At 48.3% G+C, this 27842-nt stretch overlaps 1 protein-coding gene across 2 annotated transcripts; it reads right to left on the bottom strand.

Annotated features, from left to right (window-relative positions):
• Positions 1-210: 210 nt before the first annotated feature.
• LOC140350628 (TBC1 domain family member 22B-like) lies at positions 211-27842 on the bottom strand. Of its 2 annotated transcripts, XM_072436190.1 has the most exons (14): positions 27601-27842; positions 20917-20973; positions 20047-20209; positions 18338-18443; positions 15558-15725; positions 12785-12855; positions 10646-10774; positions 9800-9865; positions 8844-8958; positions 6120-6226; positions 5479-5554; positions 2181-2308; positions 1443-1538; positions 211-365 (listed from the first exon to the last, which is right to left on the bottom strand). In XM_072436190.1, exons 1-14 carry the CDS (start codon positions 27654-27656, stop codon positions 237-239), a joined length of 1467 nt encoding a protein of 488 aa, XP_072292291.1. In that variant the 5' UTR covers positions 27657-27842; the 3' UTR covers positions 211-236. The 2 variants fall into 2 exon arrangements, with proteins under 2 accessions (XP_072292291.1, XP_072292292.1); XM_072436191.1 differs by lacking the exon at positions 20917-20973 and having other exon boundaries at positions 212-365; positions 27601-27837.

The raw sequence follows: 27842 nt of genomic DNA, 5'->3' as shown, positions 1-27842 counted from the left end.
TGAGCCACACGTGTGCTTCACGTGTGGCTCACGTGAGCCACACGTGTGCTTCACGTGTGGCTCACGTGAGCCACACGTGTGCTTCACGTGTGGCTTCTCGTGTGCATCACGTGTGCTTCACGTGTGACTCACGTGTGCTTCACGTTTGGCTCACGTGAGCCACACGTGTGCTTCACGTGTGGCTCACGTGTGCTTCACGTGTGGCTTCTCGTGTGCTTCACGTGTGCTTCACGTGTTCATCTCTTGTAGTGACTCGGAGCGTCTGCAAACATGTACTTCAGTCTGTAAGCCTCAGCCAATAGCAGCCCCACTTCCTCGTTGCCCCAGTGGATTGTGGGAAGGTTCTGCAGCAGCATCAGGAGACCCTGAAACACCCACACTCAAGGTCAGAGAAACGTTCAAGGTCAAGTAACAGACAAAGTTAAGGATTTATGATGTTTAAAGCCGCTCTGACATCACAGCGCCTCCTGGAGGACACGCCCCCTGGAGGACACGCCCCCTGGAGGACGCTCACATGTGTCTGAGGACACGCCCCCTGGAGGACACGCCCCCTGGAGGACGCTCACATGTGTCTGAGGACACGCCCCCTGGAGGACACGCCCCCTGGAGGACGCTCACATGTGTCTGAGGACACGCCCCCTGGAGGACACGCCCCCTGGAGGACGCTCACATGTGTCTGTGGACACGCCCCCTGGAGGACACGCCCCCTGGAGGACATGCCCCCTGGAGGACGCTCACATGTGTCTGAGGACACGCCCCCTGGAGGACACGCCCCCTGGAGGACATGCCCCCTGGAGGACGCTCACATGTGTCTGAGGACACGCCCCCTGGAGGACATGCCCCCTGGAGGACGCTCACATGTGTCTGAGGACACGCCCCCTGGAGGACATGCCCCCTGGAGGACGCTCACATGTGTCTGAGGACACGCCCCCTGGAGGACATGCCCCCTGGAGGACGCTCACATGTGTCTGAGGACACGCCCCCTGGAGGACATGCCCCCTGGAGGACGCTCACATGTGTCTGAGGACACGCCCCCTGGAGGACATGCCCCCTGGAGGACGCTCACATGTGTCTGAGGACACGCCCCCTGGAGGACACGCCCCCTGGAGGACATGCCCCCTGGAGGACGCTCACATGTGTCTGAGGACACGCCCCCTGGAGGACATGCCCCCTGGAGGACGCTCACATGTGTCTGAGGACACGCCCCCTGGAGGACATGCCCCCTGGAGGACGCTCACATGTGTCTGAGGACACGCCCCCTGGAGGACATGCCCCCTGGAGGACGCTCACATGTGTCTGAGGACACGCCCCCTGGAGGACATGCCCCCTGGAGGACGCTCACATGTGTCTGAGGACACGCCCCCTGGAGGACATGCCCCCTGGAGGACGCTCACATGTGTCTGAGGACACGCCCCCTGGAGGACGCTCTCATAGGTTTGTACCTGGAAGTCTGCGATGGAGAGGATTTCTTTCCGCCATTTGATGAGGAAGGCGGCGCAGACGTACAAGTGGAAGTGTGAGAAGCCCTCGGACTCGGCCTGGACACAAACAACAACAAGGGTCACAAAGAAGATCATCCTAACGACTTGAACATAGTTTCATAAGCTTCAACAATATTCACAGATGTATGTACTATCAGAGTGTCATTGTTCCTCACACAGATCTTCAGAGTGTCATTGTTCCTCACACAGATCTTCAGTGTGTCATTGTTCCTCACACAGATCTTCAGAGTGTCATTGTTCCTCACACAGATCTTCAGTGTGTCATTGTTCCTCACACAGATCTTCAGAGTGTCATTGTTCCTCACACAGATCTTCAGCATGTCATTGTTCCTCACACAGATCTTCGGAGTGTCATTGTTCCTCACACAGATCTTCAGGGTGTCATTGTTCCTCACACAGATCTTCAGTGTCATTGTTCCTCACACAGATCTTCAGTGTCATTGTTCCTCACACAGATCTTCAGTGTCATTGTTCCTCACACAGATCTTCAGGGTGTCATTGTTCCTCACACAGATCTTCAGGGTGTCATTGTTCCTCACACAGATGTCATTGTTCCTCACACAGATCTTCAGAGTGTCATTGTTCCTCACACAGATCTTCAGTGTCATTGTTCCTCACACAGATCTTCAGGGTGTCATTGTTCCTCACACAGATGTCATTGTTCCCCCTGTGTTTTACCTGGTAAGTGTCCCAGAGGCGGATGGTGCAGCGCAGAGGAAGTTCTCGCATCAGCAGATTATTCATCCAGCGAAACGCAAACTGTAAATACTCCACTTCGTATCGACGGAAGTGAACGTGGACTTCCTCTGCAGCAGGAGAACATGAGAACATGAGGAGAACATGAGGAGAACATGAGAACATGAGAAGAACATGAGAACATGAGGAGAACATGAGGAGAACATGAGGAGAACATGAGGAGAACATGAGAACATGAGGAGAACATGAGAACATGAGGAGAACATGAGAACATGATGAGAACATGAGAACATGAGAACATGAGAACATGAGGTGAACATGAGGAGAACATGAGAACATGAGGAGAACATGAGGAGAACATGAGAACATGAGGAGAACATGAGAACATGAGGAGAACATGAGGAGAACATGAGAACATGAGGAGAACATGAGAACATGAGGAGAACATGAGAACATGAGAACATGAGGAGAACATGAGGAGAACATGAGAACATGAGGAGAACATGAGGAGAACATGAGGAGAACATGAGAACATGAGGAGAACATGAGAACATGAGAAGAACATGAGAACATGAGAAGAACATGAGAACATGAGTAGAACATGAGGAGAACATGAGAACATGATGAGAACATGAGGAGAACATGAGAAGAACATGAGAACATGAGGAGAACATGAGAACATGAGGAGAACATGAGGAGAACATGAGGAGAACATGAGAACATGAGGAGAACATGAGAACATGAGAACATGAGGAGAACATGAGAACATGAGGAGAACATGAGGAGAATATGAGAACATGAGGAGAACATGAGAATATGAGAACATGAGAACATGAGGAGAACATGAGAACATGAGGAGAACATGAGGAGAACATGAGAATATGAGAACATGAGGAGAACATGAGAACATGAGGAGAACATGAGGAGAACATGAGAACATGATGAGAACATGAGGAGAACATGAGAACATGAGGAGAACATGAGGAGAACATGATTATGAAGAGAACATGAGGAAAACATGATTATGAAGAGAACATGAGGAGAACATGTTTATGAAGAGAACATGAGGAGAACATGTTTATGAAGAGAACATGAGGAGAACATGTTTATGAAGAGAACATGAGAACATGTTTATGAAGAGAACATGGAGAACATGAGGAGAACATTATTATGAAGAGAACATGAGGAGAACATGAGAACATGAGGAGAACATGTTTATGAAGAGAACATGAGGAGAACATGATTATGAAGAGAACATGAGGAGAACATGAGAACATGAGGAGAACATGTTCATGAAGAGAACATGAGGAGAACATGAGGAGAACATGTTTATGAAGAGAACATGAGGAGAACATGTTTATGAAGAGAACATGAGGAGAACATGATTATGAAGAGAACATGAGGAGAACATGATTATGAAGAGAACATGGGGAGAACATGATTATGAAGAGAACATGAGGAGAACATGATTATGAAGAGAACATGATTATGAAGAGAACATGAGGAGAACATGATTATGAAGAGAACATGAGAACATGTTTATGAAGAGAACATGGGGAGAACATGATTATGAAGAGAACATGAGGAGAACATGATTATGAAGAGAACATGAGGAGAACATGATTATGAAGAGAACATGAGAACATGAGAAGATGTTCATGAAGAGAACATGAGGAGAACATGTTTATGAAGAGAACATGTTTATGAAGAGAACATGAGGAGAACATGAGGAGAACATGAGGAGAACATGTTCATGAAGAGAACATGAGGAGAACATGTTTATGAAGAGAACATGAGGAGAACATGATTATGAAGAGAACATGAGAACATGTTTATGAAGAGAACATGGAGAACATGAGGAGAACATGAGGAGAACATGAGATCATGATTATGAAGAGAACATGAGAACATGTTTATGAAGAGAACATGAGAACATGTTTATGAAGAGAACATGAGGAGAACATGAGGAGAACATGATTATGAAGAGAACATGGGGAGAACATGATTATGAAGAGAACATGAGGAGAACATGATTATGAAGAGAACATGAGGAGAACATGATTATGAAGAGAACATGAGAACATGAGAAGATGTTCATGAAGAGAACATGAGGAGAACATGTTTATGAAGAGAACATGTTTATGAAGAGAACATGAGGAGAACATGAGGAGAACATGTTTATGAAGAGAACATGTTTATGAAGAGAACATGATTATGAAGAGAACATGAGGAGAACATGATTATGAAGAGAACATGATTATGAAGAGAACATGAGGAGAACATGTTCATGAAGAGAACATGAGGAGAACATGAAGAGAACATGAGGAGAACATGTTTATGAAGAGAACATGATTATGAAGAGAACATGAGGAGAACATGATTATGAAGAGAACATGAGGAGAACATGAGGAGAACATGAGGAGAACATGAGGAGAACATGAGATCATGATTATGAAGAGAACATGAGAACATGTTTATGAAGAGAACATGAGAACATGTTTATGAAGAGAACATGAGAACATGAGGAGAACATGAGGAGAACATGTTTATGAAGAGAACATGAGAACATGTTTATGAAGAGAACATGAGAACATGAGGAGAACATGATTATGAAGAGAACATGAGGAGAACATGTTTATGAAGAGAACATGATTATGAAGAGAACATGAGGAGAACATGTTTATGAAGAGAACATGATTATGAAGAGAACATGAGGAGAACATGTTTATGAAGAGAACATGATTATGAAGAGAACATGAGGAGAACATGATTATGAAGAGAACATGAGGAGAACATGATTATGAAGAGAACATGAGAACATGTTTATGAAGAGAACATGAGAACATGAGGAGAACATGATTATGAAGAGAACATGAGGAGAACATGATTATGAAGAGAACATGAGGAGAACATGTTTATGAAGAGAACATGATTATGAAGAGAACATGAGGAGAACATGATTATGAAGAGAACATGAGGAGAACATGATTATGAAGAGAACATGAGGAGAACATGATTATGAAGAGAACATGATTATGAAGAGAACATGATTATGAAGAGAACATGAGGAGAACATGATTATGAAGAGAACATGAGGAGAACATGTTTATGAAGAGAACATGAGGAGAACATGATTATGAAGAGAACATGAGGAGAACATGAGAACATGAGGAGAACATGTTTATGAAGAGAACATGAGGAGAACATGATTATGAAGAGAACGTGGAGAAGAATATATTCACGAGGAGGTTCGATCACAGAAACAAAGCTCAGAACAAACCGTCGATTCTGCCAACGAGCTCCTCCAGAGCCTTCACTTTGTTTTGGATTCCCGGCTGAGCGAAAGTGTAGTTGTCCTGAAAAAGATCAAAAAGACTTCTTCAGCGTCGTGTTCGAGTCTGGAGGATTCAGCAGAAGCAACGGACCAGCCACACGTCACAGACATGCTCCTCGAAACGTCCCTCCAGGTCCTCCAGAGGACCTCATCCAGAGGACCTCCTCCAGAAGACCTCCTCCAGAGGACCTTCTCCAGAGGACCTTCTCCAGAGGACCTCATCAAGAAGACCTCCTCCAGAAGACCTTCTCCAGAAGACCTTCTCCAGAGGACCTCCTCCAGAGGGCCTTCTCCAGAGGGCCTTCTCCAGAGGGCCTTCTCCAGAGGGCCTCCTCCAGAGGGCCTTCTCCAGAGGGCCTCCTCCAGAGGGCCTTCTCCAGAGGGCCTTCTCCAGAGGGCCTTCTCCAGAGGACCTCCTTCAGAGGCCCTCCTCCAGAGGGCCTTCTCCAGAATACAAGGTCTTCCAGAGGACCTTTTCCAGAGGACCTTCTCCAGGAGGCTTCTTCTGTCCACCACAAGTACAAACCTGCTGCATCTACCAGAGCGTTTGAGCAGCAGAAGTGTGAGAATAAAAGGGCGTGTCAGACCTGGATCCCGTCCAGTAACTTGCTCATGCACCAGAAGCTGTCGGCCTCGATGTTCCTCCGCGTCTCAAGGGGAAGAGCCGCCACGTCGAAGTTCTCCATGTCGTCCTCTGAAAGCACAGCAAAGGTTCAGGCTCGGGCTCAGGGTCAGGGTCAGGCTCAGGCTCAGGGTCAGGCTCAGGGTCAGGCTCAGGGTCAGGCTCAGGGTCAGGCTCAGGGTCAGGCTCAGGCTGGCGGTCATTCTCTTGACCGCTCAATCACAGTCGAGAACAAACGGGACGGACGTGAAGATGAAACACGCCATCGAGTTACGAGCTACATACGGACGTGAGGACCATGTGACGGGTTCTTCTGTTTGTCACATTAAAGGGCCCATGACTGTCACATTAAAGGGCCCATGATTGTCACATTAAAGGGCCCATGATTGTCACATTAAAGGGCCCATGACTGTCACATTAAAGGGCCCATGATTGTCACATTAAAGGGCCCATGACTGTCACATTAAAGGGCCCATGAGTGTCACATTAAAGGGCCCATGATTGTCACATTAAAGGGCCCGTGACTGTCACATTAAAGGGCCCATGATTGTCACATTAAAGGGCCCATGACTGTCACATTAAAGGGCCCATGATTGTCACATTAAAGGGCCCATGACTGTCACATTAAAGGGCCCATGATTGTCACATTAAAGGGCCCATGACTGTCACATTAAAGGGCCCATGATTGTCACATTAAAGGGCCCATGATTGTCACATTAAAGGGCCCATGACTGTCACATTAAAGGGCCCATGATTGTCACATTAAAGGGCCCATGACTGTTACATTAAAGGGCCCATGATTGTCACATTAAAGGGCCCATGATTGTCACATTAAAGGGCCCATGACTGTCACATTAAAGGGCCCGTGATTGTCACATTAAAGGGCCCGTGATTGTCACATTAAAGGGCCCGTGATTGTCACTTTCAGGGCCCGTGACTGTCACATTAAAGGGCCCGTGACTGTCACATTAAAGGGCCCATGATTGTCACATTAAAGGGCCCGTGATTGTCACTTTAAGGGCCCGTGACTGTAACATTAAAGGGCCCGTGATTGTCACATTAAAGGGCCCGTGACTGTCACATTAAAGGGCCCGTGACTGTCAGATTAAAGGGCCCGTGACTGTCACATTAAAGGGTCCATGATTGTCACATTAAAGGGCCCGTGACTGTCACATTAAAGGGCCCGTGACTGTCACATTAAAGGGCCCGTGACTGTCACATTAAAGGGCCCGTGACTGTCACATTAAAGGGCCCATGACTGTCACATTAAAGGGCCCATGACTGTCACATTAAAGGGCCCATGACTGTCACATTAAAGGGCCCATGATTGTCACATTAAAGGGCCCACGACTGTCACATTAAAGGGCCCACGATTGTCACATTAAAGGGCCCATGATTGTCACATTAAAGGGCCCATGATTGTCACATTAAAGGGCCCATGATTGTCACATTAAAGGGCCCACGACTGTCACATTAAAGGGCCCACGACTGTCACATTAAAAGGGCCCACGACTGTCACATTAAAGGGCCCATGACTGTCACATTAAAGGGCCCATGACTGTCACATTAAAGGGCCCATGACTGTCACATTAAAGGGCCCATGACTGTCACATTAAAGGGCCCATGACTGTCACATTAAAGGGCCCATGATTGTCACATTAAAGGGCCCACGACTGTCACATTAAAGGGCCCACGATTGTCACATTAAAGGGCCCATGATTGTCACATTAAAGGGCCCATGATTGTCACATTAAAGGGCCCATGATTGTCACATTAAAGGGCCCACGACTGTCACATTAAAGGGCCCACGACTGTCACATTAAAAGGGCCCACGACTGTCACATTAAAGGGCCCATGACTGTCACCTTAAAGGGCCCATGATTGTCACATTAAAGGGCCCATGACTGTCACATTAAAGGGCCCATGACTGTCACATTAAAGGGCCCATGACTGTCACATTAAAGGGCCCATGACTGTCACCTTAAAGGGCCCATGATTGTCACATTAAAGGGCCCATGACTGTCACATTAAAGGGCCCATGACTGTCACATTAAAGGGCCCATGACTGTCACATTAAAGGGCCCATGACTGTCACATTAAAGGGCCCATGACTGTCACATTAAAGGGCCCATGATTGTCACATTAAAGGGCCCATGACAGGTTTTTACGATTGTCTAATTTTGACTTTATTTGGTGTAATAGTGACATTAGATGAGTTTTGGCCCAGTGTTTTCTGGGTAATTAACTAGTGTGATGTCATCAATTACAAACAGGAAGTGAAATTATAAAACTAAAACATTTGCTATTCTGGAATGAAATGTTTATCATTTTTAGCAAAAATTCTAAATATATTTACCGTATTTTACTATAAGCACATTTTGACATAGTTTTGGCCGAGGTGCGACTTATACTTATATTTATACTTATATACTTATACTCTGGAGCGACTTATATGGGATATTATTTGTTATCACACTTGTAACTGCATTTCATACTCCAGTGCCACTTGAATATGTTTTTTTCTTCTCTATTATGCATTTTTTGACTTATACTCTATCTTCACTACATTTTAGTTCAGTCATTCGACCTGTAGGGGGCGCTTTACGCTTTCGCCATTTCTCGTTGCGTCGACTGTTGAAAACACAAACGGAGCGAGCGGACGTGTTCTCCGAGCGCCGCATCGACTCACCCACGAACTCGGACAGGAACACCACGAAGAAGGGCGTGACCAGGTCGTTGATGCCCTGCACGTACCCGGACGCCGGGTGGCGAATGGCCCAGATGAACAGGATCCGCTCGAACACCTGCGCGGCCGTTTGGACACGTGTTAGTCCAGAGTTTATCAGGCACTTTTACCTCAGAATATAAACACAATCTGATCGTTCGAATGACCCGCAGACAGAGCCACGCACACTTCCTCTTTCGCTTCCTCTTTTACTTCCTCTTTCATCCTTCACTTCCTCCAAGAAAAACAGAACTTCATAAAAAGGAAACGTGACTTTGGAATGTATATTTAGCTCTAGAATACGTGTGAAATACTCTTGGATACTCGTGAAATACTCTAGAATACGTGTGAAATACTCTTGGATACTCGTGAAATACTCTAGAATACGCGTGAAATACTCTACAATACGCGTGAAATACTCTACAATACGCGTGAAATACTCTTGGAGACGCGTGAAATACTCTAGAATACGTGTGAAATACTCTTGGATACTCGTGAAATACTCTAGAATACGCGTGAAATACTCTACAATACGCGTGAAATACTCTACAATACGCGTGAAATACTCTTGGAGACGCGTGAAATACTCTAGAATACGTGTGAAATACTCTTGGATACTCGTGAAATACTCTAGAATACGCGTGAAATACTCTACAATACGCGTGAAATACTCTACAATACGCGTGAAATACTCTACAATACGCGTGAAATACTCTTGGAGACGCGTGAAATACTCTTGAATATGCGTGGAATACTCTTGAATACGCGTGGAATACTCTTAAATACTCTTGAATACGCGTGGAATACTCTTGAATACGCGTGGAATACTCTTGAATACGCGTGGAATACTCTTGAATACGCGTGGAACACTCTTGAATACGCGTGGAACACTCTTGAATACGCGTGGAGTACTCTTGTACCTCTTGCACGGCCGGCTGCTGGAACAGAGGGATCAGGGGGTTGGTCCGTGGGATGTCGATGTGAATCTGGCAACAACAACGTGAAGAACTCAGGACAAAATAAACATAATTACACAAACTGAATTTTGCTTAAAATGATAAAACATTATCCCAGAATAGCACGTTTTTAGGTTTATAATATCACTTCCTGTTTGTAATTGATGACATCACACTAGGGAATTACCCAGCAAAAACTGGGCCAAAACTCATCTAATGCCATAATATTTTTTTTATTTGACAAATAAAAATTATATGAGCGACTTTATTTTGTTGAATTAACTTCCTGTTTGAGTGTCCCTGGTGTGATGTCACTTCCTGTATGAGTGTCCCTGGTGTGATGTCACTTCCTGTATGAGTGTCCCTGGTGTGATGTCACTTCCTGTATGAGTGTCCCTGGTGTGATGTCACTTCCTGTCATTTTCCACAGATTTTTTTAAGTTTTCTGCACAAATACCTGCTCGATCGGTGTAAAACTATCATTTACATGTACGACAGGTATAAATACACCAAATAAAGTCAAAGTAAGGTAAAAATCTGTCACAGACCTTTTAAAAAGGTGTAAATCTGAAGCTTTTTGAGTGTTTTATTGATAATTTATTCTTCTTAGAGTCATTAATGTCCCGGTCTTTGTGATAAAAGATCTTTCCATGTGTTTTAGAGTCTGTAGAGTCTAGATTATGTTTTAAAGTCCACTAATCGCTGCAGCTCTACACATTATCACATGATGCTATGGAAACGGGTAAAACGACTAAAGACATGCTCTTCCTCCGAGTCACATGTCCTGGTCACGAGCCAATCAGCACTCACCTGTCTGTACGTGTCTCTGTGCGGCTCCTCGCTCCGGGAGTCGTAATACTGCTCGATGAAGCCAAAGTACTCCTCACGTTTCCTCTGCAGAACGTGCTCGCGCCGCTCTTTGTTCGCCGGTAGGTAACCCTGGAAACAAGGCACACGCAGCGCCGCCTTCAGCTTCGGAGAGGAACTACAAAGACCATGATCCTTTGCTCCATTTCAACTGCTCCAAACTAGAGACTTATTCCAAGCACTTATTAGACCATCATCGTGCACCGTATACCGTCTATCCTTTATCGTAATATGTATCTTACATCGTTCGTTGTGTATCGTGTACCATAGTGTGAGATTGCAGTATTGTGTATCGTGTATCGTAGTATGAGATTGCAGTATTGTGTATTGTGTATCGTGTATCGCAGTGTGAGATTGCAGTATCGAGTATCGTGTATCGTGTATGGCAGTGTGAGATTGCAGTATCGAGTATCGTGTATCGTGTATGGCAGTGTGAGATTGCAGTATCGAGTATCGTGTATCGTGTATGGCAGTGTGAGATTGCAGTATCGAGTATCGTGTATCGTGTATGGCAGTGTGAGATTGCAGTATCGAGTATCGTGTATCGTGTATGGCAGTGTGAGATTGCAGTATCGAGTATCGTGTATCGTGTATGGCAGTGTGAGATTGCAGTATCGAGTATCGTGTATCGTGTATGGCAGTGTGAGATTGCAGTATCGTGTATCGTGTATATGGCAGTGTGAGATTGCAGTATCGAGTATCGTGTATCGTGTATGGCAGTGTGAGATTGCAGTATCGAGTATCGTGTATCGTGTATGGCAGTGTGAGATTGCAGTATCGAGTATCGTGTATCGTGTATGGCAGTGTGAGATTGCAGTATCGAGTATCGTGTATCGTGTATGGCAGTGTGAGATTGCAGTATCGAGTATCGTGTATCGTGTATGGCAGTGTGAGATTGCAGTATCGAGTATCGTGTATCGTGTATGGCAGTGTGAGATTGCAGTATCGAGTATCGTGTATCGTGTATGGCAGTGTGAGATTGCAGTATCGTGTATCGTGTATGGCAGTGTGAGATTGCAGTATCGAGTATCGTGTATCGTGTATGGCAGTGTGAGATTGCAGTATCGTGTATCGTGTATGGCAGTGTGAGATTGCAGTATCGAGTATCGTGTATCGTGTATGGCAGTGTGAGATTGCAGTATCGAGTATCGTGTATCGTGTATGGCAGTGTGAGATTGCAGTATCGAGTATCGTGTATCGTGTATGGCAGTGTGAGATTGCAGTATCGTGTATCGTGTATGGCAGTGTGAGATTGCAGTATCGAGTATCGTGTATCGTGTATGGCAGTGTGAGATTGCAGTATCGAGTATCGTGTATCGTGTATCGTGTATGGCAGTGTGAGATTGCAGTATCGAGTATCGTGTATCGTGTATGGCAGTGTGAGATTGCAGTATCGAGTATCGTGTATCGTGTATGGCAGTGTGAGATTGCAGTATCGAGTATCGTGTATCGTGTATGGCAGTGTGAGATTGCAGTATTGTGTATCGTGTATGGCAGTGTGAGATTGCAGTATCGAGTATCGTGTATCGTGTATGGCAGTGTGAGATTGCAGTATCGTGTATCGTGTATGGCAGTGTGAGATTGCAGTATCGAGTATCGTGTATCGTGTATGGCAGTGTGAGATTGCAGTATCGAGTATCGTGTATCGTGTATGGCAGTGTGAGATTGCAGTATTGAGTATCGTGTATCGTGTATGGCAGTGTGAGATTGCAGTATCGAGTATCGTGTATCGTGTATGGCAGTGTGAGATTGCAGTATCGTGTATCGTGTATGGCAGTGTGAGATTGCAGTATCGAGTATCGTGTATCGTGTATGGCAGTGTGAGATTGCAGTATCGAGTATCGTGTATCGTGTATGGCAGTGTGAGATTGCAGTATCGAGTATCGTGTATCGTGTATGGCAGTGTGAGATTGCAGTATCGAGTATCGTGTATCGTGTATGGCAGTGTGAGATTGCAGTATCGAGTATCGTGTATCGTGTATGGCAGTGTGAGATTGCAGTATCGAGTATCGTGTATCGTGTATGGCAGTGTGAGATTGCAGTGGTGAAGTGCGTGATGCTGGACGCTGAAGAGAGACTGACCAGGAGCAGTCTCCAGGTGACCGGCCGGACCTCCCGTGGAATCCCTGACCAGCTGTGCTTCCGGAGCTCGTCTGAAAACAGAGACGTTTCAGTCAGTTCAACATTTAGAGAATTCCAAAAGTATCGTGTCCTTTAATGACTGTGGGCGTGTTCATGTGGGCGTGTTCATGTGGGCCTGTTTATGTGTGGGCGTGTTCACGTGGGCCTGTTTATGTGTGGGCGTGTTCGTGTGTGGGCGTGTTCGTGTGGGCGTGTTCGTGTGGGCGTGTTCGTGTGGGCGTGTTCGTGTGGGCGTGTTCGTGTGGGCGTGTTCATGTGTGGGCGTGTTCATGTGTGGGCGTGTTCATGTGTGGGCGTGTTCATGTGTGGGCGTGTTCGTGTGGGCGTGTTCGTGTGGGCGTGTTCGTGTGGGCGTGTTCGTGTGGGCGTGTTCGTGTGGGCGTGTTCATGTGTGGGCGTGTTCATGTGTGGGCGTGTTCGTGTGGGCGTGTTCGTGTGGGCGTGTTCGTGTGGGCGTGTTTATGTGGGCGTGTTTATGTGGGCGTGTTTATGTGGGCGTGTTTATGGTGTGTTTATGTGTGGGCGTGTTCATGTGGGCGTGTTCATGTGGGCGTGTTTATGTGTGGGCGTGTTCATGTGGGCCTGTTTATGTGTGGGCGTGTTCATGTGTGGGCGTGTTCGTGTGGGCGTGTTCATGTGGGCCTGTTCATGTGTGGGCGTGTTCGTGTGGGTGTGTTCATGTGTGGGCGTGTTCGTGTGGGTGTGTTCATGTGGGCCTGTTTATGTGTGGGCGTGTTCATGTGTGGGCGTGTTCGTGTGGGCGTGTTTATGTGGGCGTATTTATGTGGGCGTGTTTATGGCGTGTTTATGTGGCGTGTTTATGGCGTGTTTATGTGGCGTGTTTATGTGTGGGCGTGTTCATGTGGGCGTGTTCATGTGGGCCTGTTTATGTGTGGGCGTGTTCATGTGGGCTTGTTTATGTGTGGGCGTGTTCATGTGTGGGCGTGTTCGTGTGGGTGTGTTCGTGTGGGTGTGTTCATGTGGGCGTGTTCATGTGTGGGCGTGTTCGTGTGGGCGTGTTCATGTGGGCCTGTTTATGTGTGGGTGTGTTTGTGTGGGCGTGTTCATGTGGCGTGTTCATGTGTGGGCGTGTTCGTGTGGGCGTGTTCGTGTGGGCGTGTTCATGTGGGCGTGTTTATGGCGTGTTTATGTGGTGTGTTTATGTGGCGTGTTTATGTGGCGTGTTTATGTGGGCGTGTTTATGGTGTGTTTATGTGGCGTGTTCATGTGGGCCTGTTTATGTGTGGGTGTGTTCGTGTGGGCGTGTTCGTGTGGGCGTGTTTATGTGGGCGTATTTATGTGGGCGTGTTTATGGCGTGTTTATGTGGCGTGTTTATGTGGCGTGTTTATGTGGGCCTGTTTATGTGTGGGCGTGTTCGTGTGGGCGTGTTCGTGTGGGCGTGTTCGTGTGGGCGTGTTTATGTGGGCGTATTTATGTGGGCGTGTTTATGGCGTGTTTATGTGGCGTGTTTATGTGGCGTGTTCATGTGGGCGTGTTCATGTGGGCCTGTTTATGTGTGGGCGTGTTCATGTGGGCTTGTTTATGTGTGGGCGTGTTCATGTGTGGGCGTGTTCGTGTGGGTGTGTTCATGTGGGCGTGTTCATGTGTGGGCGTGTTCGTGTGGGCGTGTTCATGTGGGCCTGTTTATGTGTGGGCGTGTTCATGTGGCGTGTTCATGTGTGGGCGTGTTCGTGTGGGCGTGTTCGTGTGGGCGTGTTCATGTGGGCGTGTTTATGGCGTGTTTATGTGGCGTGTTTATGTGGCGTGTTTATGTGGGCGTGTTTATGTGGGCGTGTTTATGTGGCGTGTTTATGTGGGCGTGTTTATGTGGCGTGTTTATGTGGCGTGTTTATGTGGGCGTGTTTATGGCGTGTTTATGTGGCGTGTTTATGTGGGCTTGTTTATGTGGGCGTGTTTATGTGGGCGTGTTTATGTGGCGTGTTTATGTGGGCTTGTTTATGTGGGCGTGTTTATGTGGCGTGTTTATGTGGGCGTGTTTATGTGGGCGTGTTTATGTGGCGTGTTTATGTGGGCGTGTTTATGTGGCGTGTTTATGTGGGCTTGTTTATGTGGGCGTGTTTATGTGGGCGTGTTTATGTGGGCGTGTTTATGTGGGCGTGTTTATGTGGGCGTGTTTATGTGGGCTTGTTTATGTGGGCACTCTCTCTCAGTGACCTGCAGGGGCGCTCTCACAGTGACCTGCAGGGGGCGCTCTCTCTCAGTGACCTGCAGGGGCGCTCTCACAGTGACCTGCAGGGGGCGCTCTCACAGTGACCTGCAGGGGCGCTCTCACAGTGACCTGCAGGGGCGCTCTCACAGGGGGCGCTCTCACAGTGACTTGCAGGGGCGCTCTCTCACAGTGACCTGCAGGGGCGCTCTCACAGTGACCTGCAGGGGGCGCTCTCTCTCAGTGACCTGCAGGGGGCGCTCTCTCTCAGTGACCTGCAGGGGCGCTCTCTCTCAGTGACCTGCAGGGGCGCTCTCGCAGGGGGCGCTCTCTCACAGTGACCTGCAGGGGGCGCTCTCTCTCAGTGACCTGCAGGGGCGCTCTCGCAGGGGGCGCTCTCTCACAGTGACCTGCAGGGGGCGCTCTCTCACAGTGACCTGCAGGGGGCGCTCTCTCACAGTGACCTGCAGGGGCGCTCTCTCACAGTGACCTGCAGGGGGCGCTCTCACAGTGACCTGCAGGGGGCGCTCTCTGGCGTGTCGTACCCAGCTCGGTGTTGGCCGCACACAGCAGCGTTCTGAACTTGTCGAGGCGGCTCTTCTCGCGGACCGTCATGGGCGGAGCTCCGGACGAGTTCTGGTCCGAGATCCGAGCGACGAGAGGAATGATTGGTCGGCACGGCAACGGCCTCGGGGGCGAGGGGCGCTCTGGACCTGAAGGAGCACAAAGAACATCTGAAAACATGACACCTGAGGTCCTGCAGGTTACCGACCCGAGTACCCGAGTCCTGCAGGTCACCGACCCGAGTCCTGCAGGTCGTGACCTGAGTACCCGATTCCCGCAGGTTGCTGACCCGAGTACCTGATTCCTGCAGGTCGCTGACCCGAGTACCCAAGTCCTGCAGGTCACCGACCCGAGTACCCAAGTCCTGCAGGTCGTGACCCGAGTACCCGAGTCCTGCAGGTCGTGACCCGAGTCCTGCAGGTCGTGACCCGAGTACCCGAGTCCTGCAGGTCGTGACCCGAGTACCCGATTCCCGCAGGTCGCTGACCCGAGTCCTGCAGGTCGTGACCCGAGTACCCGAGTCCTGCAGGTCGTGACCTGAGTACCCGATTCCCGCAGGTCGCTGACCCGAGTACCCGAGTCCTGCAGGTCGTGACCTGAGTACCCAATTCCCGCAGGTCGCTGACCCGAGTACCTGATTCCTGCAGGTCGCTGACCCGAGTACCCAAGTCCTGCAGGTCGCCGACCCGAGTACCCGAGTCCTGCAGGTCGTGACCCGAGTACCCGAGTCCTGCAGGTCGTGACCCGAGTACCCGATTCCCGCAGGTCACTAACCCGAGTACCTGATACCTGCAGGTTGCTGACCCGAGTACCCAAGTCCTGCAGGTCGCCGACCCGAGTACCCGAGTCCTGCAGGTCGTGACCCGAGTACCCGAGTCCTGCAGGTCGTGACCGGAGTCCTGCAGGTCGTGACCCGAGTACCCGATTCCCGCAGGTCGCTGACCCGAGTACCTGATTCCTGCAGGTCGCTGACCCGAGTACCCGAGTCCTGCAGGTCGCCAACCCGAGTACCCGAGTCCTGCAGGTCGCCAACCCGAGTACCCGAGTCCTGCAGGTCGTTGAACCGAGTACTCGAGTCCTGCAAGTCACCGACCCGAGTACCCGTGTCCTGCAGGTCGTCGAACCGAGTACCCGAGTCCTGCAGGTCGTGACCCGAGTACCCGAGTCCTGCAGGTCGTGACCCGAGTACCCGATTCCCGCAGGTCGCTAACCCGAGTACCTGATACCTGCAGGTCGCCGACCCGAGTACCCGAGTCCTGCAGGTCGCCGACCCGAGTACCCGAGTCCTGCAGGTCGTGACCCGAGTACCCGAGTCCTGCAGGTCGTGACCGGAGTCCTGCAGGTCGTGACCCGAGTACCCGATTCCCGCAGGTCGCTGACCCGAGTACCTGATTCCTGCAGGTCGCTGAACCGAGTACCCGAGTCCTGCAGGTCGCCAACCCGAGTACCCGAGTCCTGCAGGTCGCCAACCCGAGTATCCGAGTCCTGCAGGTCGTTGAACCGAGTACTCGAGTCCTGCAAGTCACCGATCCGAGTACCCGTGTCCTGCAGGTCGTGACCCGAGTACCTGAGTCCTGCAGGTCGTACCCGAGTACCTGAGTCCTGCAGGTCGTGAGTACCTGAGTCCTGCAGGTCGTGAGTACCCAAGTCCTGCAGGTCGTCACCCGAGTACTTGAGTCCTGCAAGTCGTGAGTCCAGCAGGTCGTGAGTACCCGAGTCCTGCAGGTCGTCACCCGAGTACCCGAGTCCTGCAGGTCGTCACCCGAGTACCTGAGTCCTGTAGGTCGTGAGTACCTGAGTCCTGTAGGTCGTGAGTACCTGAGTCCTGCAGGTACCTGAGTCCTGCAGGTCGTGAGTACCTGAGTCCTGCAGGTCATGAGTACCTGAGTCCTGCAGGTCGTGAGTACCTGAGTCCTGCAGGTCGTGAGTACCTGAGTCCTGTAGGTCGTGAGTACCCGAGTCCTGCAGGTCGTGAATACCCGAGTCCTGCAGGTCGTGAGTACCCGAGTCCTGCAGGTGGTGAGTACCCGAGTCCTGCAGGTCGTGAGTACCCGAGTCCTGCAGGTCGTGAGTACCCGAGTCCTGCAGGTCATGAGTACCCGAGTCCTGCAGGTCATGAGTACCCGAGTCCTGCAGGTCATGAGTACCCGAGTCCTGCAGGTCGTGAGTACCCGAGTCCTGCAGGTCGTGAGTACCCGAGTCCTGTAGGTCGTGAGTACCCGAGTCCTGCAGGTCGTGAATACCCGAGTCCTGCAGGTCGTGAGTACCCGAGTCCTGTAGGTCGTGAGTACCTGAGTCCTGCAGGTACCTGAGTCCTGCAGGTCGTGAGTACCTGAGTCCTGCAGGTCATGAGTACCTGAGTCCTGCAGGTCGTGAGTACCTGAGTCCTGCAGGTCGTGAGTACCTGAGTCCTGTAGGTCGTGAGTACCCGAGTCCTGCAGGTCGTGAATACCCGAGTCCTGCAGGTCGTGAGTACCCGAGTCCTGCAGGTGGTGAGTACCCGAGTCCTGCAGGTCGTGAGTACCCGAGTCCTGCAGGTCGTGAGTACCCGAGTCCTGCAGGTCATGAGTACCCGAGTCCTGCAGGTCATGAGTACCCGAGTCCTGCAGGTCATGAGTACCCGAGTCCTGCAGGTCGTGAGTACCCGAGTCCTGCAGGTCGTGAGTACAGTCCTGCAGGTCATGAGTACCTGAGTCCTGCAGGTCATGAGTACCTGAGTCCTGCAGGTCGTGAGTACCTGAGTCCTGCAGGTTGTGAGTACCTGAGTCCTGCAGGTCGCTGTCACTGATGGTCCCGTTGTAAACCACATCGTCGTCTTCAGGAGAAACGCTCTGCGGCAGCGATGAGACCGTCGAGCTGCTCCGAGCCTGAACACAGACACAAGAAGCTGAACACACACTTGAACACAGACCTGAACACGGACCTGAACACACACCTGAACACAGACACAAGGACCTGAACACACACTTGAACACAGACCTGAACACGGACCTGAACACACACCTGAACACAGACACAAGGACCTGAACACACACTTGAACACAGACCTGAACACGGACCTGAACACACACCTGAACACAGACACAAGGACCTGAACACACACTTGAACACAGACCTGAACACGGACCTGAACACACACCTGAACACAGACACAAGGACCTGAACACACACTTGAACACGGACCTGAACACGGACCTGAACACACACCTGAACACAGACACAAGGACCTGAACACACACTTGAACACAGACCTGAACACGGACCTGAACACACACCTGAACACAGACACAAGGACCTGAACACACACTTGAACACGGACCTGAACACGGACCTGAACACAGACACAAGGACCTGAACACACACTGAACACGGACCTGAACACACACCTGAACACAGACCTGAACACGGACCTGAACACACACTTGAACACAGACCTGAACACGGACCTGAACACAGACCTGAACACGGACCTGAACACACACCTGAACACAGACACAAGGACCTGAACACACACTTGAACACGGACCTGAACACACACCTGAACACGGACCTGAACACACACCTGAACAGACAGGACCTGAACACACACCTGAACACAGACAGGACCTGAACACACACACACCTGAACACACACACACACACCTGAACACACAGGACCTGAACACAGACATGAACACGGACATGAACACACACACACCTGAACACACGCCTGAACACAGACAGGACCTGAACACATACCTGAACACACACCTGAACACAGACAGGACCTGAACACAGACATACCTGAACACACACCTGAACACAGACAGGACCTGAACACAGACAGGACCTGGACACACACCTGAACACAGACAGGACCTGAACACTGACAGACCTGAACACACACCTGAACACAGACAGGACCTGAACACACACCTGAACACAGACAGGACCTGAACACAGACAGGACCTGAACACACACCTGAACACAGACAGGACCTGAACACAGACAGGACCTGGACACACACCTGAACACAGACAGGACCTGAACACTGACAGACCTGAACACACACCTGAACACAGACAGGACCTGAACACACACCTGAACACAGACAGGACCTGAACACAGACAGGACCTGAACACACACCTGAACACAGACAGGACCTGAACACAGACAGGACCTGAACACTGACAGACCTGAACACACACCTGAACACAGACAGGACCTGAACACACACCTGAACACAGACAGGACCTGAACACAGACAGGACCTGAACACACACCTGAACACAGACAGGACCTGAACACAGACAGGACCTGAACACACACCTGAACACAGACAGGACCTGAACACTGACACACCTGAACACACACCTGAACACAGACAGGACCTGAACACTGACAGACCTGAACACACACCTGAACACAGACAGGACCTGAACACACACCTGAACACAGACAGGACCTGAACACACACCTGAACACACACCTGGCTCTGAGCGCACAGTGACGGCATGGCAGGAGGCCCCGCCTCCTCGTCCTCCTCGTCCTCGATGTCCCAGGCGTCGCTGGTGCTTCGGGCGAACTCGTGGAAACTCGAGGCCTTCTTCGTCTTCAGACTGTTCAGATTCAGCTTGGATTCCTTCAGATATCTGCACACAGATCACACGGCATGTCAGGGCGTGTCACGTCAGGGCGTGTCACGTGTGGACGACGCCCACGTGACATGATCATTAAAACAAGCCAAACTTAACGAGCAAACGAGACGGAAATGAACATTTAAAGGGGAAAATACAACAAAAGATGGTTCAAATCAGCACAAAAACAGTTACATATTGAACATGAATTTAAAGGTGCGTCATGTTATTTTTCTGTTGGAGGTTTAGCCACCTGCCGGTCTCCATGGAGATGAAAGTTCCACAGTGTGGCATTACACGGCACAAAAACACAGAAAACCGCACCTTTAATAAAGTCTAGGGCTGCAACATGTTTGTCTGGACCAAAGAAGATTAACTCTAAATGTGAAACAGAGAATAATCCGTTTGAATTGTCATCAATAATAAACTTTATTCATAAATATTCTCTGCTTCTTCACATATTTACAGCTTTAATTGATTAAAATGTAATTAAAATGACTCAATGTTCAGTAATAATCACAATTTGAGGAGTTGCAGCCCTAACGAGTCATGGTGAAAATGTAAAAAGTCAAACTTATTTAAAAAAAAAAGGTCAAATAAAACAAACAAGTCGGTTTTTCGTGCAAATGTTGAGATAAATTAAACAGAATCAATGCAGGTGAAGAAAAGGGCGGGGCTGAAGAAAAGGGCGGGGCTGACGCGGCGTTTCCAGGGCGACTCACGTGCGTCTGAGCTTTGGGTCGAGCGGCGGGTGCTGTGCTCCGTACACGGGCTGAACACTGCACAAACGTCACATAAACGTCACACAAACGTGGCACAAACATCACACAAACGTGGCACAAACGTCACACAAACGTGGCACAAACGTCACACAAACGTGGCACAAACGTCACACAAACGTGGCACAAACGTCACACAAACGTGGCACAAACGTGGCACAAACATAACTCAAACGTGGCACAAACGTCACACAAACGTCACACAAACGTGGCACAATCGTGGCACAAACGTCACACAAACGTGGCACAATCGTGGCACAAACGTCACACAAACGTCAAACAAACGTCACACAAACGTCACACAAACGTCTCACAAACGTGGCACAAACGTGGCACAAACGTCACACAAACGTGGCACAATCGTGGCACAAACGTCACACAAACGTCAAACAAACGTCACACAAACGTCACACAAACGTCTCACAAACGTGGCACAAACGTGGCACAAACGTCACACGAACGTGGCACAAACGTCACACGAACGTGGCACAAACGTCACACGAACGTCATACAAACGTGGCACAAACGTGGCACAAACGTCACACACGTGGCACAAACATCACACAAACGTGGCACAAACGTCACACAAACGTGGCACAAACGTCACACAAACGTGGCACAAACGTCACACAAACGTGGCACAAACGTCACACAAACGTGGCACAAACGTGGCACAAACATAACTCAAACGTGGCACAAACGTCACACAAACGTCACACAAACGTGGCACAATCGTGGCACAAACGTCACACAAACGTCAAACAAACGTCACACAAACGTCACACAAACGTCTCACAAACGTGGCACAAACGTCACACGAACGTGGCACAAACGTCATACAAACGTGGCACAAACGTCACACAAACGTGGCATAAACGTCACACAAACGTCGCACAAACGTCGCACCAACAGTTCAAACGTGCAACAGTCGTGGAGAGAAAGAAAGTCCCAGTGCGTCTTAGGGTTGTGTTCATAATATCGATACGGAGATATATCGTCACGGAGTCCGTATCGATACTGAGTCACAGTATCGATATTTTTTTATTTAAAAAAAATTAATAATAATTGTGTGGCCCATAGGCTTTAAACGAGGAGGAGCTGTGGACCTGATAAGTGTTTATGTTCCACGTCCTTCAAACACGACGTCATTAAACCTCGATCCCGACCTATTGTTAAACTACAGACCTGTTTATAATCTGCCCTTTGTCTCTAAAGTCCTTGAAAAAGTTGTAGTAAAAAAGCTTTGTCGCCCCCTACAGGACAGAGCCCACCACAGCAGGGTCCAGAGCCCACCACAGCAGGGTCCAGAGCCCACCACAGCAGGGTTCAGAGCCCACCACAGCAGGGTCCAGAGCCCACCACAGCAGGGTCCAGAGCCCACCACAGATGGACTGGTCTCACTCCTGGTTCTGACCTCAGTGTTTGACCATCAACCACAACATTCTACTGCAGAGTTAGAATGTGATGTAGGTGTCAGAGGCCCCGCCCTCAGAGGCCCCGCCCTCAGCTGCTTTACATCCTATTTATCTGATATGTACCAGTTTGTTTATATAAACCAGAACTCCTCCCCTTGCTCTAAAGTAACTTATGTTGTGCCTCAGGGGTCAGTACTGGGTCCAGTTCTGTTTCCTCTTTACATGCTGCCGTTAGGTCACATGATCAGGTCACATGGCATTAACTGCCACTGCTCTGCAGACGACACTCAGCTGTATTTATCAATGAACCTGATCAGAGCGATCAGACTAAAAGAAGGTAGCACATGACGCCGGTGCTGGAGTCTCTTCACTGGCTCCTGTCCACTTTAGAATCACATTTAAACTCCTCCTCCTGACATGGCCCCTCCCACCTGAAAGATGCCATAGAACCATCTCATCCAAACAGACTTATCGTATCGTGACCCTGTACCGGGATACGTATCGTATCGTGACCCTGTACCGGGATACGTATCGTATCGTGACCCTGTACAGGGATACGTATCGTATCGTGACCCTGTACCGGGATACGTATCGTATCGTGACCCTGTATCGGGATACGTATCGTATCGTGACCCTGTACCGGGATACGTATCGTATCGTGACCCTGTATCGGGATACGTATCGTATCGTGACCCTGTACCGGGATACGTATCGTATCGTGACCCTGTACCGGGATACGTATCGTATCGTGACCCTGTACCGGGATACGTATCGTATCGTGACCCTGTACCGGGATACGTATCGTATCGTGACCCTGTACCGGGATACGTATCGTATCGTGACCCTGTATCGGGATACGTATCGTATCGCGAGGGTCTTGGCGATGCCGCGCCTGAGTGTGTCTGACCACACGCGTGTTTAGAGTCATCTGGACATTTAAACACTGACCCGGTGCTGGTGTAAATGCACCGTATAAAAAATACAAAATACATTTTAAGCAAAGTTATTACAGTAAAAAGTCCATAAAGAATAAATGATTGGGTTAAGGTTAAAATCATAAATGCTGCTCGTTCTCATCTCTGGTCCCGTCGTCGCCTCCACAACAGGCCAGGCCGCGAAATAGACGGGGGGCCGGGGCCCGTAAGCAGTCAAATCTCCGGCGGACCCGCGGTTTGAATTAGGAGGGGCCCCGGGCCCCTGCATCGAAATTCCTCGAAAAAAAAAACAAGATTTAACTAGTAATTTGTCCATATTTGGGGCATTTTCATGGCTTAAGTTTCGTTTTGAGACATGCCCACTTCGCAGTCTTCTCGCTTCTCATTGGCCGAGCAGTGTCAGTGATCTAATTTCGATGAAAGCGGGCATCTGATTGGCCGCTGCGTTCGGTCGTGTTCGATTGAATTTTGCCCCAAAAGTGATCTCTAGGTCAGCGGCGTCAATCTCTCCTCAGTCCACCAATTCAGTCTTTTTAAAGTTGTTTGCAACAAAAGCTGTAATTTTGCACATTAGGGACAATGTCAATGTGGAAGTATCCAAGGGCCCCAAGGGCCCCGCCCCCTTTGGAGTTGTTAGCATCGGGGCAATGTATATATGTTATAGTTTATTTTGTAGGCTGTGATTTGATATATTCCACAAGATCTCCTTGTGTCAGATGTTGTAAACAGTATTTATTTTGTATCTAAGAAACATGATAATATTGAATTAAATAGTTTTAAACATCATGATCTCTGGTTTATGTGATGCAGTATTTGTGCTCTTCATGTCAAATAACAGATAAAAGTACTTTACATTGTTGTACATGCAAATGACCAGGTTTAAAACACTTTTATCTTGTTCTTATGACGCCGCAATGCCGCGCGCTTGTGGGCCCCTGAAATTGCTGGGCCAATAACTTTTTTAGGTAGGGGGCCCCCCTGGCCCCTAACTTTGAAAATCTATTTCTCAGCCTGCAGACGCCTCCACCACAGACGCCACAGACGCCACAGACGCCACAGACGCCTCCACCACAGACGCCTCCACCACAGACGCCTCCACCACAGACGCCTCCACCACAGACGCCTCCACCACAGACGCCTCCACCACAGACGCCTCCACCACAGACGCCTCCACCACAGACTCGTGCGGTGGCCAGGGACAGACTTTTGTTCAGATGTGTTTGTTCAGACGGAGACACGCCTCTGGGCCACGCCCTGAGCTCAGGTTACACATCCATGACGAGAACGACACACAAACTGTCACAATATCTGTCACATCTTATCTAACACTAAAGTCTCTAAGGAATAAACAATATCTTCTAATATAGCCGCAAGCTGCAATGATCGGCCCTCGCCACGCCGCCGCCGCGCCGCAAGAGGAGGGGGCGCTAACGCGCCCCAATTGTCCTTTTATTACATCTACTGCTGAATCTGTGACGCTGTCACATCATCTCCCCTTTGTTTTAACATCAAAAAGACATTTTATTTTGAATTCTTGGTAAAATGTGCAGCTTTGCCGCACAGACACCGTGACTCTTTGAATAAAAATGTGGATAACTTTTGATGGTCCTGAAGATGAGTCTCACCAAATTTCAGGTTAATATGTCTAACGCCCTAAGAGGAGTTCGTGAAAGTCTAAAGTGTAAACATGTTCTGGCGATTTCCCCATTGGAATAACATGGAAGGTTTCGGTCATCGCTACGGCAACGCCATAACAATTATGACATGGGTCTCATTGACTTTTTTGATGGGGCTAAAATTGAGTTGTGTGTCAAATTTCATATAATTTCGCAAAACTAAACATTTAACCTCCATATAAACTCTGTAGGGGGCGCTGTGGCTCCAAATTAATTTATTTCACTTCAAGTAGGTTTAGGGCAAAGAGTTTAACAACTGATTCTAATTTGACGCAATTCGGACTTTATCTGCGCAAACGGCAGAAATGTTAAATTTGGGAGATTTCTGAAATTCTTGCTAAAGTTTGCGGCTTCGCCGCACAGAGACCGTGACAGGGTCAATGTCATTTGGATAACTTTTGATGTCCCACTCCTCAGTAGCATTTTCACCAAATTTCAGCTTTTTGAGCCAACGCCCTGAGGGGGAGTTTGTAAAAGTACGAGTCATGCTTAGGCATTTTTGAAGCAATATGGCCGACATTTGGTTGGGCGGACGGCGTTGCCGTAATAATATTTTTTACTTCTCTTGTCACCATCTACCTCTGCGCCAAATTTCATGATTCTACGATCAGATTTTTTTTGGGTCATTTCCCATCTCTCAATGCATTTTTGGTACATTTGGTGGCGCTGACGCGCCAATTTTTTTTATTTTAGAAAAGGGAAATAGCCAGAATGTAGAGAGGCACGATTTTTAGAGGTGTGCAAATTTTTGTGACTTTTCGTCAATGTTCACTGGGTGAAAAATAGGGGGGTTGGTCCCGAGAAGAAGAAGAAAGAAAGAAAGAAAGAAAGAAAGAATAATATTCCGATGCGAAAACAATGTTTCCCATTTTTCAAATATCATAAACTATACATTTTCGGAAAGCGCTCGCGCTTTCCTACCTCATGGTGTGGGTCCCTGGTCACTGACGGGTACTTTCGATAATTTTGAGTGGGCTCCGCCCACTTTGTGTTTTTGGCCCTCTATACAGTAATAATGTTACATTTTTGCATTACATGTTTATATGCACGGAACATACAAGAGATGGGGAACGTATTCGTGAGCTACTTAGGACAAATGAGTGCTTTATATGGGGATGACGACCGCTTCGCGGTCGTCATCTCAATGTAAAGTGCTCGTTTAGTGCGCACTTTTGCACGGGCTTCGCCCGTTTACAACGGTAATGTTCCATTTTCCTACTACTAATTAGTCTGCACGGGGCGTGCATGAGTGAAGGAGTGCGTTAGTGAGTGTTTGGAAGTGGGCGAGCGCTTCGCGCTTGATTTCGTGCCGATTTCGCAGCCGTGCTTCGTACGGCCTTACGAGATTAATAGGCCTCTTGCCAGCTTGTGGCGCTCGGGCCTAATAATGCACTTTATTCATAAATATTCTCCATCAAGAAGAATATTTATTTAGTTATTTTTATGAGTTTAAAAAGACTATATGTTCAATCGAAATAATCTTTTCAAGCTGTTCGTATCATTTTGAACCACTGACTGAATAATAATACTAATACTACTAATACTGATACTAATAATACTGATACTAATAATACTAATAATACTAATATTAATATTAATATTAATATTAATATTAATACTAATACTGCTGTAACTGTGTATTTACATTCACAGTGTAAGTTTCTTCTGGTCCGTTCTCTGCTCAGTGTGGGACAAATAAAGGTCTTTTATTTTGAAATAATTGCTGATTTACGTTGATATGTTTCACGTTTCTTCAGCGTCGTGTGGATTATGTTTGTTCCACTTCAGATAAACAACAGTTCATGTGACAATGTGTTGGTTACGTTTCCAATTAACATGATTGATTAACGGTCGGATTAGTTGGTAATTACACCGCCGACTTTGGAACAAATACATTCTAAATTATGAAATGGAACAAAAGTTTGAGTGGAACAAATTCACTGGAGAAACTGGGATTAAACTGTCACGTTCAAATACACAAAACTTACACACAAATGTTATTTTACTTTTATTTAGCAGTAAATTATGAATCACACTTCGACTTTTTGATGAAGGAAACGTCCAGATTTTAAGGTTTTACTGGACCAAAACTCACAGTTGAGCCCACGAAAGTTTAATATAGACTTTTACCACAAATATACTGAAATATACTTCGAAATGTTTGTTATAAAGACACAGATATTACAATATTCACTCATTTCACACTTTTTCTCACTTTTTCACTCTGGAAAAGAAAACTTGAGTCTAATTTATGTCTGAAAACGACAAGAATCATTATCATATTCATCTGTTTGTCATTTGATCCCTGAATCTTTATTAAAATGCACTTTATTTGACCTCATGACGTCAAATAAAGCGTCTTAATGTTGTTGTTGTTGTTGTTGTTGTTTTATGGCGGTTGGCATCCGAGTGTTGCATTACCGCCAGACTTTATTCCTCAGACGTTCGTCTTAATTCTGCTCAAAACACAAGACGTAGTTTGGATTGACACGTCTGACAGCTTTGATCACGTCATGGCATAAACACATATTCATCCGAGCCTTGTTATTACGTTATTATTACGTGATTATGACGCGGTTATTGCGGGAATAACGCTCTCACCTTCCGGGAACCTTGGCGCTTCTCCTCCAGAAGTTGACCCGGTTCTCGGTGGCCATGCTCGGATCCCGCAGCCCGCCTCAGACCGCGGCGCATCCAGGCTGTTCACGGCGCCGGAACACGCGGGGAAAGGCGTCCGTGTCGCGGCCAGGGGAGAGTGCGAGCCTCGGTGCGCCGGTGCCCGCTCGACACTCATGTGTTTCGAACGGCAGAAAAGACGCGTTTGTCGCGGTGAAAAGAGCGTT

Source organism: Eucyclogobius newberryi, unplaced genomic scaffold (genome assembly GCF_026437365.1).
Source record: "Eucyclogobius newberryi isolate DKJ021-1_F unplaced genomic scaffold, fEucNew1.0.hap1 SCAF_77, whole genome shotgun sequence".
NCBI lineage: Eukaryota > Metazoa > Chordata > Actinopteri > Gobiiformes > Gobiidae > Eucyclogobius > Eucyclogobius newberryi.
Note: the sequence above shows the minus strand (reverse complement) of the source record. Positions and strands in the feature narration are given on the sequence as shown.

Coding starts and splice junctions, on each gene's coding strand:
- LOC140350628 (XM_072436190.1), bottom strand. CDS start 27,656: ATGGCCACCGAGAACCGGGTCAACTTCTGGAGGAGAAGCGCCAAGGTT. Junction 6,227..8,843: donor GTTCCTGTCCGAGTTCGTGG/GTGAGTCGATGC, acceptor CTGTGCTTTCAG/AGGACGACATGGAGAACTTC. Junction 1,539..2,180: donor GCCTCTGGGACACTTACCAG/GTAAAACACAGG, acceptor GTTTGTGTCCAG/GCCGAGTCCGAGGGCTTCTC.